Raw genomic sequence first — 17666 nt, 5'->3', positions numbered from 1 at the left:
CCCCCTGCCCCCCATTTTCCATGCACAGACCTCTATCCCCTTCCTTCTGCCTTGTCTTCTTCATTGTCATGCCTCTAGGCCCTCCCTCCTGCCCTTTATGGTTATGCTGCAACAGTCCCACCTGTCTGACCAGTATGGTCAGCTGGTCCCCATTACCTCTTTCACCTCTGCAGTTTGTTGTCCATGTGCATGCCTCCCCCAAAAGTATTCTATGGTCCTTTGTGTTGCACTTCTGTCCTGCTTGCCCTGTGTGGTGTATTTTGTTTCTCCAATCCCTGACACCTAGACTGTAAGGTCAATTTGGTGCTCATGCTTATCTCTCTCCTGCCCTCTGTTTTTCAAGTCCATGTCTGTACCCATTCCTCCTGCCCTCTGTGATCCAATGCACCACACTTGCTAACATTTTGAACTTGGTAAGAGGGAGATTTTGAAGAAAAAAAACTGGGGAATTTGTTTTCCCCAATTATTTACATTGAAAAAGTGGAGAGTTTAGGCAGGAGACAGATAAAATAAAGCCCTAAAAATATCAGGAGTGTCCTGCCTGAATCGGGTCTATTGGAATGTATGATAGTACTGCCATTGCCTCTTCGTTCTACCCTCAATGGTCTGTTATATTGCCACAGGCTGTCTTGTCTGTCCTGCATAGTTGGTTTGTTGCCCCTGTCCCCTTTTCCCCTCCATTCCACTCCATGGTACAGTGAGCTGCCATTATGCTTGGTACTATAAAAAACTGAAATGAGGACATATTTTCTGAGTTCTCGAATAGCGACAAAGCACTTTAAAATTGTTTGTTATCTTTCTGATTTTTTTATCCAGTTGATCACTTGATACCATGTTACACTTAGGGGAGAGTACATGGCTTTAGAGCCAGAGCTTCAGAATTTGCAAATGGAGAACCACGTTTGAGTTTCAACATCAGCTCGACATCCTGTGATTCTGGGCAAATCACAATCTCCCCAAGCCTCAAACCAAAATTAATGTGTCCTTATGTCATGTAACTGATACTCATGTAAAGCAATGCAATACTGGTGGGTCAAGTCTGTGCTATTTAAAACAAAAACAAAACAATTAAGGGCTTGATTATGAGTTTGCCGGCTCGTCGGTCGCCAAACTCACTGTGGTGCAGCAATGGTGGTCTGGCCAACGCTGCACCAGTGGTCTGACCACCTTATTACAACTTTTAGTGGCCAGCCCGCCATTGGACTGCAGCAACTGCCAGAAAAGCACCTTCCCTGACAGCGGTGCGGCAGCCAGGGCACACAATATGCTGGTGGTGCTGCGATGGCACCATCATGCATGTTACAAGTTTCCTGATCGCCAGAGGTCTCATGGGGGTTCTTGCTTCATGAAACTGCTGGCGGTCACGAAATAAAGGGGGTCCTACAGTGCCCACCTTGCCCATGCATGTTGGCACATGCAAGGGGGCGCATGTTGTGCCCCCCTGTGTGCATGCAACCCCAGTTCCAGCACTGCATGGACTTCAGAGTCCATGCCATGCTGGAGCGCGCTGTGGTAGCCCCGTAGTGCTTCAGGCTCACATTTTAGCCTTTTAACTGCTCTGCCGCTGGACTACCATGCCGCCCGTCCAGCAGACCACAATTTAACTTGTAATCTTGTGGGCGGGCGGCGGCCCTGTTTGGTGGTGTAGGAGCGTAGCGGTGGTGTGGCGGCCTGCTCCCACCTCTAGGGTGGCGTAGCATTCACACGCATCTCCAGATTTATGATTTCTCGTTAAAACACACACAGCAACACCCATGGAACGCCCTTTCCATGCACAGTGCTGCATGTGAAGGGGCCATATTATGAGGAGAGGAAAAGTCACGCAGGTTGGCTTTTCCTCTCCTAGTAAATATGGAGGAGCCCCCTGCACCACAAGTATGTCACAAAAAGTGACATAGTGGTGGCGCAGGGGGCTTGTAAATCTGCCCCTAAGTGTTTTGCACACTTCTGTTATTGGGCTTTTCTTTAGCTGCATTTGGGTGATATTTGTGCTGCATTTGGGATCTTTTTTCTCTGGTGGTCATCTTTGGAGACGTCTTTGTAATGAACCTCCCTAATGTCCTCATTCACTGCACTATCCTTGGCAGAAAATGCTTTCTGTTTTCCATTTCAATTCCATCAAGATGGCGTTCAGATGTGCCACACTTTTGGCATAAATTCTGAATGTTAGCACTCTAGTTGCTCATTAGAACAATGTAGTAAATCTGCTGATCACAAGGGAGTTAACTGGCAGTCTGCTGCTGGTGTTGAACGTGCATGTTTCAGTCTGCATATCAGAATGTTTTAATGAAACAGAAGAGGAAGATATTTGTGAACTCACTTAAAATGTGTCCTAATTTTTCTTTCTATAGTACTAACCATAATTTCTATAACAAACTGAACCCCCTCATTATGTTCTTTTCTAAATTAGATGTTTTAAGTTTGCCCGTTTGATTCAATCAAGATGGCTTCCTGTGTGCCATACTTTTGTCATAAATAAGACTGTTAGTGCTCTAGTTGTTCATTAGAAGACTAAGGGAGGCTGCAGTAGAAACTCAATGGAATCAACAGACAGGCTGCTCCGGCTGGCAGTTCAAGTTTTACATAGGATGTCAGACTTCATTTTCATATGGCTGAGCAGATAGTGTGAATTTACAGAAAATATGCTGTCATTTTAGCTTCTGGATCATCTTCTATAACATGCCTTGGTAACGAATTGCTAATTTAGGAGTCCAGGGTCTGCTAAAGAAAGAAACTGCTTGACTTTGAACTGTCATCTCCCTTCCACAACAGATGTGGTGTCATGTGCTACTCATGTACTAGATGAATATCTGTCTCTCATCATTCCCTGATTCCCCCTAAACATCCATTTATAAAACCCCTAACCCTCTTCCCCCAGATTGCGCAATCTTTTCATTTACACCATTGGCAGATCTTCCACTTGGTGGGGTGGATGTGGTTGAAGTTACTTACATTGTTACTGGAGAAGGAGATTAACAAAAAGTGCAAGTTTGTCCACGAATCCCTGTCTACGTAATACCCAGGCAAGAAGGGAAATTATAGAGCAGAAATTAAAATACAACAATTATTTTGGGTGTATAGGTGGTATGCATTTAGTTTTCTATACCATAATCTATGACACATGCATTGTTCTGTAACCTTCTCCTGAGTCATGAAAATTAAGGGATTCATTATGCTTACTTTACTAAATAAATCTGTCCTATGTTGCTAGTTGTTGTTTTATCATGTTGGTCTCTGCACACTCTATGTGTTTTTGGTCATAGCTGCATATGATGCAGAATAAAAATCATTTGGCAGGTTCACTAGCATCATTCTGAATAAGAAGAACCTTGTTTTTCCTGTAATGTCTTCCCTGGTAGCGGTGAGCCACAAACCACCAGCATTAAGAAGGCCTTTGGAAAACCCTGCTTTAAGGTATTGGGCCAATTGAAGGATGTAGCAGCCATCACTCTTTCTACTTAGGTAAGAAAAGAAGTTTGAAAGGACAGAAAGAAGGTATTGCTAATGTTTGGCTCTGTACTGGCAAGCAGCATTAACAGTCTATAGTTTCTGAAGATATGACAAGGTCAGTAAGCATTCAACTGTTTCTGATTGGAGGATGGATGCTGCTTAGCCCAATTAAGCTATTTAAGGGGGTGAATATGATCACAGTCAATTCTCCAACACTGATTACAGGGGTGTGAACTGGAGTACATAAGGTAAATAAAGTACCTGATGTGGCAATGGAACTCAGGTATAGTGAGCCGAAAGGGAAAACAAAATGGGTGGAGACAATTGGAGAATTGCTTCATGACATTTGAGATGCTTCCTGTTTAATTAACTGTGTTACTACACTAACCAGTGATGACCAGTAGTTAAAAACATGCATATTGAAGGAAAATAAACACACCCCTTTAACAAAAAATTCTAAAGTCCCACACTCACCTCCCACAACCATCCCTTCTACATAAAACCTAAAAACCCATACTCAACTGTTCTTCTCTCCCTCTCCTGCCACAACAGCCCCACCTCCTCCCTAAACATAATGCACCTCCATGGGTTTCAGCCTCCTTAATATGCCCCCACCAGTGTTGATTGAGATGATACTGGTCTCCTTGCTTCAGCTGGGACCCAGAGTCCCAGTGCCCTCCTCCTCTTAATCCTTCAAGATCACCAGCCAGTGGTACTCCACCACAATGGCCTACATTTTTGAAGGTGACCCTGAGTGGCTATCTCCTGCCAGGAATCTGTGGCATGGACTTCCACTGAAGCAGCTGGATGATCAAAGAAAATAAAATGAATTGTAGTACTGAGCTCTTGTTCATTAAGTTATTCAGTAACATTGTTTGTCCCCTACTGCCACTGTTTTTCTTTTTTATGTGATTCTTTATTGCCGGGCCTTTTTCCCATACACTCATCATATAGAACATGGTATAAAGCGATCACTCGGAGGTAGTGTACTCATCAGTTGATGGTTTATTCAGTTACGCATTTTGCCTGTAGAACAGGCTTATTCATAAAGGATTAAAAGTTTAACTGAATTATTACGTCTGGTGACGGTCACTTTCACCACACACAATGCATTATTAAACCCTTCAACGCGGCGCGGATTACCGCGCTGTACTGAAGAGTTCGTGCGCGGGCGGGGCCGTGACAGAGCGGTTCCGTCTTCCGCACAGCGCGACCGACGCGCATGACGGAACCGCTCCGTCACACGCATCGAAGGGGTTAAAAAAAGACTGATCTGCAAAATATAAATATACATTGCTATTGCAAAATATTGTACATTAGATTTATCCTGCAGTTGTGCTGTACTTCTCTCTTGGGAATACCCTAGTTCCTAACTGGAGGGCCATACCTAGTCCTGCAGGAATACCCTCAGTATGAATTTTATTTTGGTAATTGTTTGGGTGGGAGTCCCTCTGAGATGGGTGATGAGATGGATTGGGCAAACAGAGCCGGACACATGAGGAATAGTTAGGCAGGAGCAGGTAAAACAAAATGGCTGCACAGTTATTGAATGCAGACTGCTGTTCAGTCATTTTTTTGTTGTAAAATGCATCATTTTTTTGAAGCGAGGTGCCGGAGGTTGATTTCACATAATTCTACCTAATTTTGCAGCAATTTTGCTTAATTATGCAAATGAGAATTATGAACATTTTGCATGCACCCACTTAATTCTCATTAATCCAGCTCCATTATTCCCATCATCCATCTGCACAGGAAGTGACATCACTGTGTTTCCTATCATCCATCCACGCAAAGCCATCTTTAAATGAAGAAGACAAGCAAGAAATCTTTGTTTGCTATTATTCATCTACACTGGAAGTAACATCACTGCATTTCCATCCTCCAGCTAAATAATGCTTGACATCACTTCCTGCCTTCACACTGTTTCGTTTAACTCTTCAAGACACCACATTTTTCTGGTGTTTCTGAAAAAGGGACAACAAAGGCATCTCCTATTTGGGCCTGATAGGTCAGAAAGTACCTTGGGCTAGAACTCTTCCCCTGAAATTTAACAGGTACAATATAATACTTGCTTTGCCCAGCACCCTTTTCTGCCAAAGGGAGGAGGCATCCCTGTCATACAAAGTCTGCATGGTCGTACACCCTAGGCAAGCAAGAGACATTCAACTTCCATATCCCACACTCTGCAACTCAGGCTGCCAGATTCCATTTCATCTACAATCCTCCTGGACAGAATCAGGATTTCACTTGATGAATTCTCTGATTTCCTTGCTATCTAATCCATCCGACATGCCAAAACTATCTTCTTGAGTAAATTTCATCTCCTAGACAACAAAAGCTCAAAACAAAAAACACTCTCCTCATGCTCATCAACACACTGAACAAGTACAACATGTCCCTCAACCAACATGGTCCAAAGAACATATATGCATGTTTTTCTTTTCAACATCACCAACAATCCAATGCAAACTACCCCTACCCCCTAGCAGAACCAAACACTTTGCCATCCGATCCCTTTGTTTCACTTATTACCAACAAACCAAAGTTAGCTCAATAGAGAAAAACAAACCTTCACAACCTTCAAAGACTTCTCTATAGATGACCTTATGTTAGATTTTCTCTGTTAACGTAGGGCCACAAACCACTAACTTTAACAAGGCCCTATGGAAAACGGTATTGGGTCAATTGAGGGAGGTAGCAGTCATCCAATGCTTAGATGCTTATCCCACACCCTATCAACTTCACATCAGGTCCCAACAACTTCAACACTTTTTTTGGCAAGCTATGTGAACAACAACACCCCAAATAAAACATGCAAGTACAAGCTGATGCCTGGTACTCGAAAGACCTTGCTGACAACAAACTATCCAATATGCAGAAAGGCAAGAAAATGGAAGAAGAGAACTCTGGATGGCCTCTTGATACTGAAGTCCCACATGAAAAATTCAGACATGTAATCACATTAGTAAAAGCATAACACCATGCCAGCACTGTCAATGAAACCACCAACAGAAGTTTTTCAAGTCACTAAAGCACTGCGTCAACCCACCTGTTGGATCCACCTATTTCTCAGTCCACAGATGGTGCAATGCCTTCAACCGCTGCTTCAGTAAAAAAACACAGATGCTCCAACAGCGCATTAATGACAGCAAGTCTACACATTGCCATAAACTCCCACAAAGTCCATCTTTCAAAGCCCAATCTCTTGCAGATCACTCTAACATACACAACTCACTCAAGCCTATTCTTATTAAGGTGATGCCTTACCCTCATTCTTTATCAAAGCTCTCTTTGGCACACTCTCTCACCCCTACTCTCCATGGCCAATGCTCGCATCACTCAGGACATTATCCCAGTAGATCTCAAGAAAGGCCAGATCCTCCCACTTCTAAAGAAATCTACATTAGACTGCAATGGCCTTGTCAGCTACCAGCCCCTCACTCAAATAACATTCATCAGCATGATCACTGAAAAAAACAGCCTGTGTTCAACTCCAGGATCACATCAATGTAACCATCTCCTACATGACTACCAGTCTGGCTTCAGATCATGCTCATGATCACAGAGACCACTACCTTACATGTTGTAGATGATGGCGCAAATGAAGATGATTTCTGCCTCCTGATCTTGCTAGACATTTCAACAGTCTTCAACACAGTCAAACATCCCTCCCTCAAATGCACCACAGTGTCTTAAATGGGATTTGCCAGCTATATGCTTCACTGGTTCTCCTCCTACCTTTAAAATCCACAATCATTTATTCACATGGGCCTCTCCAGGCCCCAAAACATACTTATAACATATGGAATCCCCGATGGTTCAATATTTTCCGTTATCATTTTTAACATCTTCATGGAGGATCTTGGTGCTCTACTAAACGTTAAAAACGCTTCAAAACGAGCATGGTATTGTCCTAGAGAAATCCTGCTGACCCCTAAACCCAAAAAAGAAACACAAAGAATAGCATGTGTCACAACATTCTCTCCGGTGTCAAACAAATTGAGGAAGATGATACTTCACCATTGGCCCATTCTGAATGCAGGAAGTCTAAATATAGATAAACCTTTGTTTGCATTCAAAAAGAATAAAAATCTGAAGGATCACCTGATCCGAGCCTCTCTACCTTCTTCTACAAATGCTTCCACTCTCGATGCTGTCTGGGGCCTTTCCCCCATCATCGGACATTTCAAGTGTAGTGGCTGTAATGTTTGTGCATTTACTGTTGAGGGTAAAAGTTTCACTTTCAAGAACATCACTGTACACAGCCATTCTTTTTCCAACTGTAATACAGCGAATGTGATTTATCTCATCAATTGCCCATGCCAAGAAATCTATATTGGCCAAACCACGCAAAGAGTGAAAACAGGATCTGCCAACACAGAAGCCACATCCGTTGCAGGACTCCAAATGCGCCTCTTGTTGACCATTTTGTAGAGGCCAATCACAATGAAGATGACATTCGTTGGACAGTTCTAAAAGTCCTTAAATTACCTCAACGTGGAGGAAATATGGCTCAGTTGTTGAACAGAGAGGAACTGAAATCAATCATCCTCTTTGACTCAATTCAAAATGGTTTGAATAGAACAGAGGACTGGACAACGTTGCTTTAAAGACTACAAAGTAATAGTGAAAGTACGCTCCAGAGTTCCTTCACCAACTTCCCTTGGAACTTATATTCTTAAAATGCCAATACTGTACATACAGTTCATTAAGATACATTTTTCAGACATTTTGTCCGTTAAACCGCCTTCCAGAACTGCATAATTGCATATTACTATACTGAGATTTACTCTTGTGATGTTTTAATTGTAAGATACTCCTTGACCAATTGCCTAATGTTGCTCACTTGTTTTTTCATCCTGGTTTCCCTTGTTGTTAACGAATTATTAACTAGCCCAATACACCGGGCTATACCCTTACTTACTTACTTATGAAAACCTAAATTTCCTTCACCTATAAGCATGACCACCTCACCGAGGTTCACTACACAATCACCCAATCTATAATGGCCCCCACACGAATTTTGGTTCCCCACCCCAAAATGGCCCCCGCACTTGCGCCGACAACCTCCTGCACAGTCCTTCCTCTATGTCCACTCCCCCGCGAGGCTTCAAATCAACCTGCACCAGACAGCCTAGTTCCCATCGAAGGCTATCAACAGAGGATTCGCATCGGCGTATCGAGACTCCATCGAGGTAAGCCCTCGACTCCCACCACCAACCAGAGGTAATTCTCCACCTCTGCCTTCCACTCCCCCTAACGAGTTTCCCTCTTTATTAGCTCTGACTGACCACGGACAGCCATCGCTGCTGCCGTCCATTCCCCGCCCCATACGCAGAAGAAAGCTCTCGCAAGCAACTCCCCATTGAAGCATTTACGAGACATTCTCAAGGTAAGCCCGCTACTATCCACTCCAGGCACCTTCCCCATTGTTCGCTTTTCATCCCCTAAACGTCTTTCCTTCTCCCACAGTCCTTACCGGCAGCCATCGACTGCTGTTCCCTACCCTTGCTCTCAATCCCTTCCTCACCTTCAGCCAGGTTGCCTTACCGCCCGGACGCAACCACGAGCAGCTCCTTCTGCTGATTCAAAGGTATTTTTGACTCCTCCACTCACCTGCAATTCCCCACACCTCCCATATACCAACCATTCTTCCCTCTTCATTCCAAGGCATCTCCATGCAAATACGTCACCACCATGCCACCGGTTGGCCATCCGTGGATCGATCATAACTTGCCTACGCCCAGCGCCAGCACGACGACGCCTCGTACGCTACCACTTCATTGAAGGTTAGCCACCAAGCGATCACCATCACTACAAAGCTTCGCACTCGATTAGATCCAATCACTCCAAGTGGTCCGGCATGCAATCCACAAGGACGCCTTCTCCCTCTTCACCCCTTCACAACCATTATCGCGCCACTTTGCAGGACCTCCAAAATTTATCACCCGTTCAGAGCCACAAAACCGCGCCTTAACGGGCTCACCTTGTGCACTTAACCCAATTTTTAGCTCGTTGTTATTAAAACAACAATCAATGCATGAGGCACGTTCTTTTTCTAGGACCGCACAAATAGTTTTTTGTACATCTCTAATGAATGCTGATTTGTTCTCCTTTTCTTATTCATAACGTTGGATTATTGTTTTGTCTTCTTATCTCCCTCTTCTCCCTTGTTCATTTCAACAGGCGTATAATTCATATCAGGCAACTTTTGTAATTTTAAGTCCTGAGGATGGTCCCACTGTATTAGGAGCTAGGGATCGAAACGTCGACTTTCCATAACAGTACCACATTGTATCCATTGTGAAAATGTATTGTGGTTTCTGTAGGTCTGAGCTTACTTAAGTCCGTTATTGTATTGTAAGCCTCCATGTTTGCTCCCAAAGTTTTTGCCTGCCACTTCTTTCTACTTTTTTTCTACTTCTTTTTCCTTGTTGAAAACTTGGTACAGGATTGTGCCCTTGTTTCATTGCTTTCGTGCTTCATTATCTTGTTTCAAATTTTGTGAAATTCAAAAATAAATGTTCCTTTGTCCGGCTGGACACAGGAGGAATGCACATAGGTCTCATTGAAGTCTATGTTGAAACAGTCACATTAATGACCTTTAAGCTAGGGACCTTTGTTCTTGTAAAATACATAATTACCTGCGGTCCTAAGCTACCTATATCGGGTCCCCCTTGTTACTTATAGTGCTACTAATGTATATTAGCATCAAGAATTACCAATATGCCAATGATACTTGAAAGTATCCTCTGCTACAGATATCCAAAACCTCTAACACGGCCTGCACATTATCTGGATATGCAACACCTACCTGAGGCTGAAACTAACAAAAACACAATTTCTGTTATTGGCTAAGAATAACAAACAGTGCAACCCCTGCTCAACCTTGACATCTTTGAACCCCAACTTCCAATAAATGCTAATTCATTTGGATTCACCTTGGAGACCAACCTGACCCTCAAGGAAACCATTGCCAAAAAAACAAAGACGGCCTGATACCAGCCCTACTCCATGCCCTCACAAACTCCACACAGGCACAACTTAAGGGCTGCACCTCCATCCTGATGGAACTCTATTGGCTCCCCTCTCAAGCCCACTCCATATTCAAAACGGGCTGCATCATTTACAAAGCCATCAGCTCCAGCACTTCTGCTTATTTTGCAGACAAGGGTGCCATCTCTGGTGGAATTGGCATATGCACAGCTTGAATACTAACAGACTGCAGGTAAAAAAGTAAAAACAAAGCAGCAGACCTTCTCTTTCTATAAACTTACAATCTGGAACAACATTAGGGGTGGGTAGATCTCGCAGAATTTTACTCCATGGAATTCCATGGAGTTACATAAAAACTCTGCCAGAATCCATGGGTGGAAATAGATGAGTCACACTTTGATTTAGCTCCAGTAGTGCGTTCTGTGCTTATAAATCAGTGTGAATGGCATCACATGGTGTTCCAGAAGGTGCAGCTACTTGAGTTGATTTTGCTGCCACTTGAGAATATTTTGTACTCGAGTGGCAGCCTTCTGACTGCGAATGGTTGCGACTGCCCGAGTTGGAAAAATCTCACTGGATGTCCTTCCAGCAACCGGAAATCTTGCTAGAGGATGCCAAATCTCACTTGCACTCACCAACTTACCGTTCTGGAGTGGTATACTAGAATAAGTTCTGCCACGTCGTGATTGGCGTAATTTGACCGGAACTCCGCGTTAAAAGAGTAACACATCAATGCATTAATAGTCAAAGAAGCAGCTAGCGCTCCTATCACACATTGACGTTATGCTTGTTTTTGTCCCTGTACAGCATTCCACTGCCTTTTGGCCAGGTCCATGCTATAGCAATACCAAATGTATACATACGTAATCCTTTGGATACAAATCTCAGTCTGCAAAAGAGAATGCATTCTCCAAAAAGTACTTCAGTGCCTCAATATTGGATCTATGGTACGAACAAAGGCTATCCACTTTAATTCATTTTTCATCACTGAATGTCTCCATTTAAAAGAATTGGATTGTCAAGTAAGTGAATGAACTATGAGATAAAAGATGGCACGCGTGAGGGTAAAGTCCAATTGAAGTGTGAATCCAGAAGCATGATGCAATGCAACAACAGTACCCATCAGTGTTAAAACAATCACCATTCCAAGATAAGACTGCAACTGCTACCAAATCAACAATGTCAACAACATAATTTTGTTGTCCAATACATGCCAATACCAGGACTTAAATCAAGCACACATGTATATGAAACTCAGAAATAGCAAATATGTATTAACTGTTATAATAGAAAAGCTGGTGTAAGACTATTTGGATGACCAAATAGAATTCTACTTCGATCATGAGGCACTGACCTATTTGTGTATGAAAAAAGGAACAGTGGTCAGAAGTCAGCGGTGTGAAATGAAGTATCAAGCATGTCCTGTAGACACTGTATCTTCTGAGTAGGTTTTTAGTGTCCGTAGTGTAACTGTCACCATCAGAAGTACCATTCTCTCTCCTTGCAGAGTGAAGAAACTGGTACAGAGCCAAATGAATAGGCGTTTCATCCCCAAAAAGTATGCCTGTTGAAGATACAACAATTGATGAGGGTTTTTTCTCAGACATCTTAGGAGTGGGAAGGGATCACCCTCCAGAAAAGGTCTTTATAATTGAAGATTGATGTTGTATTCTGTTTCAAAAGTCATATATCAGCAACGCAGCGGAAATATCTGTTGTAAAAAAAAAGAGAAAAATGCATTTATTTATGTATGTGATGTGCCTAGAGTTGTAAATATATTCATATGGACCAGTGTGCAAGGCACAGTCTGATAATCGAGAAGGCCATGGCCATTTTAGTCTAGTGACTAAGAAGTGAGGTGACAAACAAACTGAACCTCAAGGTCAACCTAGAGATTTTGCAATTATCAACAGCCTCTGAGTCTCCACTGGATGTGTCTATTAACTGAAAGAACAAGATGCCTCTGATGCCTAACCTTTCATTTCCATATTTGACTCTCTGTGAGGATTCAAAAGCACTGTGCTTCTTATGTTGCTTTCATGGGAATATCAATGCACAGATAGATACCACACTTTTAACAGGTAACTTGCATTAGTAATCAATCCCAAATGATGATTTATGTGGCGAATGGGAGGGGGTTAGGAAAATGTTGTATTTTTAAGGTTTGAATGATGGGTCTGGAAGAATGCAACTATATGTCACTGGGAGCGTTACTTAATAGGCTTTTTATTAAATGCACAGCTGAATCCCTTGATTCCTTTAACAGGGATGCCTCATTTTGGAGGAAATAAACATGCAAGCCCATCAACAACTTTCTGGAGAAGGACCCTTCCCCATCTATGTCAGTGAAAGTAGACTTAAGGAGGTGTACCGCTGTAGACTGGAAAGAGAAATGTCATGAGAATGATGCAGAGTAGCGGCTCAAGTGGCAAATCCTAAGTTATTAATGCTATGGCCACGATAAGTATAGCTCAGCAAGTGTATTGCTCAGTTGATCAATAATTCAGGGCTCATGTAGCTAGTTTGTTGGTTTGTCTGGATTTTATTAATTTTGTTTACTTTTATCATAAATATTTTTGAACTATGTTTGGGTTTCCTATTTAGCTTTCCAGCATAGGAAACTATCTCGTGAGTGTGTGGGTTTGTTAAAGACTGTTTGAATAGGTTGCCTTAAATGTTGTACTTCTTCCATCCACTGATGTGTTCCCCAACACTCTTCACCAGTCTTGAGATCTATTTTGCTGTAAACTATTTTCACCATCAACAGATCTCACACTTAGCCAGCACAGGTGGTATAATGATTGCCAAACGGTTACAGGAGGAGTGTAAAAACACTGCAGATTCACCCAGGTCATTCCCTTTTCCATGCCTCTGGGACATCATGGTGGAGAAAATAATTCCTAATACTCAATGATAGGATAAGGATAGGTAGTGTTTACTTTTTCACAATCTGAATGTAACTGTTGAATAACCTCCTGAAGTGAATGCAGGTTTATATTTTTATCTATAACGCTTCATTTAAGAATTACTTTGTACACAGTGTTGATTTAGGCTTGACTCCCTCTTGGGCTTTCCATTCCATCTGAATTATTGTGGTATATTTATATTTCATCTGAGCACAGCTGGAGTTGATAAATAAGTTGGTGTACCTTCCATGGTTTACAAAGCATGCCATTGATTTACAAACTGTATAACAAACGATTAAACTTCTAAAGAAGTGTCTGATAAATATAACACCAGAATATTTATTGTAAAAAAAAAACATAATCACCCTCAAAAGACAGACCAACTCTTTAGAAGAAACACATAAATATATACTATCCCTTAAGAAAAGTATCTCAATCTTAAGAAACTCATCCCCTCCACAGACCCACCCCTCTCCCAAAACCCCCAAAATATTAACCACCTCTTCCCCAACTAATAGTGAACACTTTCCTAATAGTGAGTTACTGAAATTTTCATGAACTACATTTAACAGAATGCAATGGTGAACTTTTGCTGAGATGCAAGCAGACAACACCCCTTCCGCAGTCTACCAGGAGTGAATAGCTAACAAGCCTTGGGATGCACCTGCATAGTTAGGAGTGGTATTTACCTGATGAAATATAAGCAGTATTGTAAGCACCCCTCAAGAGACTCCTTTTGAAGATGGGCATTTTCCCATGGAATATATGACTTGGAATGCACAAATATACAGGGACTGGTTGCACTACCTGATGGAGCACACTTACTTGTGAGTTGCTGAAATGATTATGTTCTGCATTTACCAAAATGTAATGGTGAAACCTTTCTGATATGCCCGCAATGTGTTTCCTTCCCCATGAATTACATCCATCTATTTGTAGAAGGCTCATTGACTAAGTGGTTGCGCCCTTTGACTAGTAATCAATTCATGTCGTATGTTTCCCTGGGATTCATTAAAATCTAATACTTATTTTTATTGTGCATCACTACCATGCCATTCTCCTAAATACATGGTCAGGATGCCTCTTCTGCTGGTGCAACTCTTTTGATTCTTCTCTGCTCTGATCTTTTGCAGATGGCCGTCGGTGTGGTCTGGAACTTTTGCTGCATGGGTCAAAGGGCTCACACCACTATTTGGAGTTTAGCTGATGCATGTTCTCTTTAGAAGGTAGGCTCAGGCACCAAAATAAAAGTGGCCCCAGTTAATCATACTCATAGCTAAAAAAAGTGGCCTACATTTGAAAGGGGGAGTTTTGAATTTATAGATAGGCTGCATAGGTTGTTTTGCTAGATAGAGGAGAGTGCAAGCACATGAGCTTGCTGCAGGCAATGCATGTGGCAATATCAGGGAAATCAGCAGTAAAATCCAACTCACCAGATAATAAAACAGGCCCACACACAGCCAAACAACTGGCCTACACACTGACTTGGCAGATCTGCCCATCAAGTACTGCCCTATTGCTCTATCAGCCAGTCCGACACTGATCCCAGGTAACTAACTGACTTCCTAACTAGTTGGCAGCAGCCTAAATCCAATGGTTCTTATAAAATTACTGAGTAAGTAGAGTTAGTCATTTTTAGAATGTATTTCATAAGGAAACAGGGCTAATAGCAAAATATCACCCATAGCACAGTGATTCAACATCAGGTACCATCAACATTCGTCTGTTGCTATTCCAGAATGTATTAAATATAAGTCACATTCAACACTGACCATTAGAAGTGATCATTAGGGTTTATAGAAAACATCCACAGCCAGGACTTTATGAGTGGTAGAGTTTCCTTCTCAGTGTCCTCTTGATAGCCCCTTTGATCTCCTTGTTCCTCAAGCTATAAATGAAGGAGTTGAGCATGGGCGTCACCATTGTGTACATCACACTGACAGCTCTATCATAGTCCAGTGAGGAGACTGATGCCGGCCGGAAGTACATGAAACAGATTGTCCCATAGAATAATATGACCACCATGAGGTGGGAGGAGCAGGTGGAGAATGCTTTCTGTCGTTTTTGTGAGGACTGGAGCTTCAGTATTGTTGAGACAATATTGACATAGGAGACCACGATGAACACAGACGGTACAATGGCTATAGAAGACCCCTCCACCAGGATAAGTAGCTGGTTGGCAGTAGTGTCTGAGGAAGAGAGCTTTAATACAGCGGGCACATCACAGAAAAAGCTTGAGATCACATTTGGTCCACAGAAAGAGAGCCGACATGCCATGAGGGTGTGCATCAGGGAATGAAATGACACACCGCCCCAGGATTCAAGCACTAGCAGAAAACAGCGGCTCCTGCTCATCACAATGTGGTAACGCAGTGGGTTGCAGATGGCCACATATCTATCATAGGCCATGATCCCCAGGAGGATGCTCTCTGTGGTCACCATCAAAATGAAGAAGTACATCTGTGTGATGCAGTTAGGCAGAGGGGTCCTCCCGTCCTCTGATAGAAGGTTGACAAGCAAAAGGGGGACAGTGACTGAGGTCAAGCAGAAGTCAACAAAGGATAAATTTCCAAGGAAAAAGTACATTGGGGTGCTCAGCTGTGGGTCGAGGTTCACAACGGTCATAATAAGAAAATTGCCGACCAGAGATAACAGGTACACAGCCAGGAAAAGCACAAAGAGGGAAGATTGTTGCTCTGCATGGTCAGAGAAGCCCAAAAGGATGAATTCTGTCACTGGTGTGCCATTGATGCACTTCATTATATTTGGTGTAACTGCAAGGAATAGAAATGTGAATACATGAAATATTGTACAGATTCAGAGTATACTATCTGTAATACAGAAATAAAGCTGGGCCAGACAATAAAGCAATTCAGTGTCATATATTCCTGCTCATACGTATTAAAGCAGGATTTGTCTTGTCTTCATTTATACCCTTATTCTTTCCTACTGTTTTCCTGTATTATATCATTTTAACTGTCCTGCTTTTCTGCCCCACCACGTCTTCTGTTATGTAGTTCCACACATCTTCTCTTTTGTTTCTCATATTTTTTTCTGATGGTAGTTCCTGTAAAATGCATGAAGTCTCCTGCTGTCGCTCTACCAATAGCTCATAAGATAATGATGATAATAATTTGGGTTTTGGGGGAAAGTTGTGCATATGTGTACTTGATGGAAGAAGGGGCAGGGATCTTCGCATCTGATCTCTTGATATAATGTGTCAGTGATGGAGGTAAAACCTCTGTATTTCAATTATTGGTATGTTACGTTATGTTTTCAAGTTTTTATGTTATAGGTTCTGTGTTATATGTTATATGATATATGACATGTTAAATGTTATATATTAAACGTTTTGTAATATATGTTACATTATGTTATGTTTATTGTGTTATGTATGTGTTCAAGTGCTAAATGTCATAGATTATGTATTATATATAATGTTGTATCATACGTTATTTTGTGCGTATTCATACAGCACTTGGGAACCGGGGTTTCAATGTGATATTGAAGAAAATCCCTGCAAAACAGATAAGATGTTGAGGGCATATTATCAAGGACGACGTTAAAATTATCGCCGCTTTAGCGGCAGGAAACTGCCGCTAAAACCGGTGATAATGGGCTTGATAATATGCAGCAGAGAATTCCAATAGAAGCCCATGTTCTGGTGTGAACATGGGATTCTATTGGAATTCTCTGCGACATATTATCAAGCCCATTATCGCCGCTTTAGCGGCAGTTTCCTACCGCTAAAGCGGCGATAATTTTAACGCCATCCTTGATAATATGACCCTTGAAGAGTAAAGCTAAAAGACATATTTATTGATTAACACGCAGTGCTTTTAGAGAAAGAGAGATAGATAAATAGAGTGAGTGAGTGAGAGGGATCAACTAAGGCAGAAGACTGTGTCCCTCTTTAGAGGCAGCAATTGAAAAAGCTCCATCATCGAAGAAGACAGAGTAGCTTCAGGAGACTTTTAGATGACATTGCCTAGGATGTGTTAAAATGTAGATAGGTGGAATTTTGTTGCTATTAAAGATGGAGAGGTACTGTGACCTGCAAGGTGTACCACAAAAAAAGAATGATTTTCTTGATTTGGAGCAAATCCAGAGATATGCTTCCTAACTTGTTGCACGCCCTTATTGCATCCCAACAATGTGCGATGTGTGGATTGGTTGACCAAAAATAACTGAACACAGGGAAGTATTTGTGTCATTGGGCAATTTCATGAGAGATGTCATCAATAATGTCCTTTGTGATGTCATGAGTGATGTCATAAATGATGTAATTTTATATTTCACGAGTGATGTCATATG

The 17666-nt window shown here is 42.1% G+C and overlaps 1 protein-coding gene across 1 annotated transcript; it reads right to left on the bottom strand.

Moving 5' to 3' along the window:
* Nucleotides 1-15173: 15173 nt before the first annotated feature.
* Nucleotides 15174-16112, bottom strand: LOC146796953 (olfactory receptor 1E5-like). Its single transcript, XM_085631462.1, has one exon. It carries the CDS (start codon nt 16110-16112, stop codon nt 15174-15176), a length of 939 nt encoding a protein of 312 aa, XP_085487588.1.
* Between the last annotated feature and the right edge of the window lie 1554 nt (nt 16113-17666).

This window comes from Triturus cristatus, chromosome 10 (genome assembly GCF_964204655.1).
Source record: "Triturus cristatus chromosome 10, aTriCri1.1, whole genome shotgun sequence".
NCBI classification, from domain to species: domain Eukaryota; kingdom Metazoa; phylum Chordata; class Amphibia; order Caudata; family Salamandridae; genus Triturus; species Triturus cristatus.
Note: the sequence above shows the minus strand (reverse complement) of the source record. Positions and strands in the feature narration are given on the sequence as shown.

Excerpts from the sequence above, each read along its gene's own strand:
- LOC146796953 (XM_085631462.1), bottom strand. The coding sequence starts at position 16,112 with ATGAAGTGCATCAATGGCACACCAGTGACAGAATTCATCCTTTTGGGC.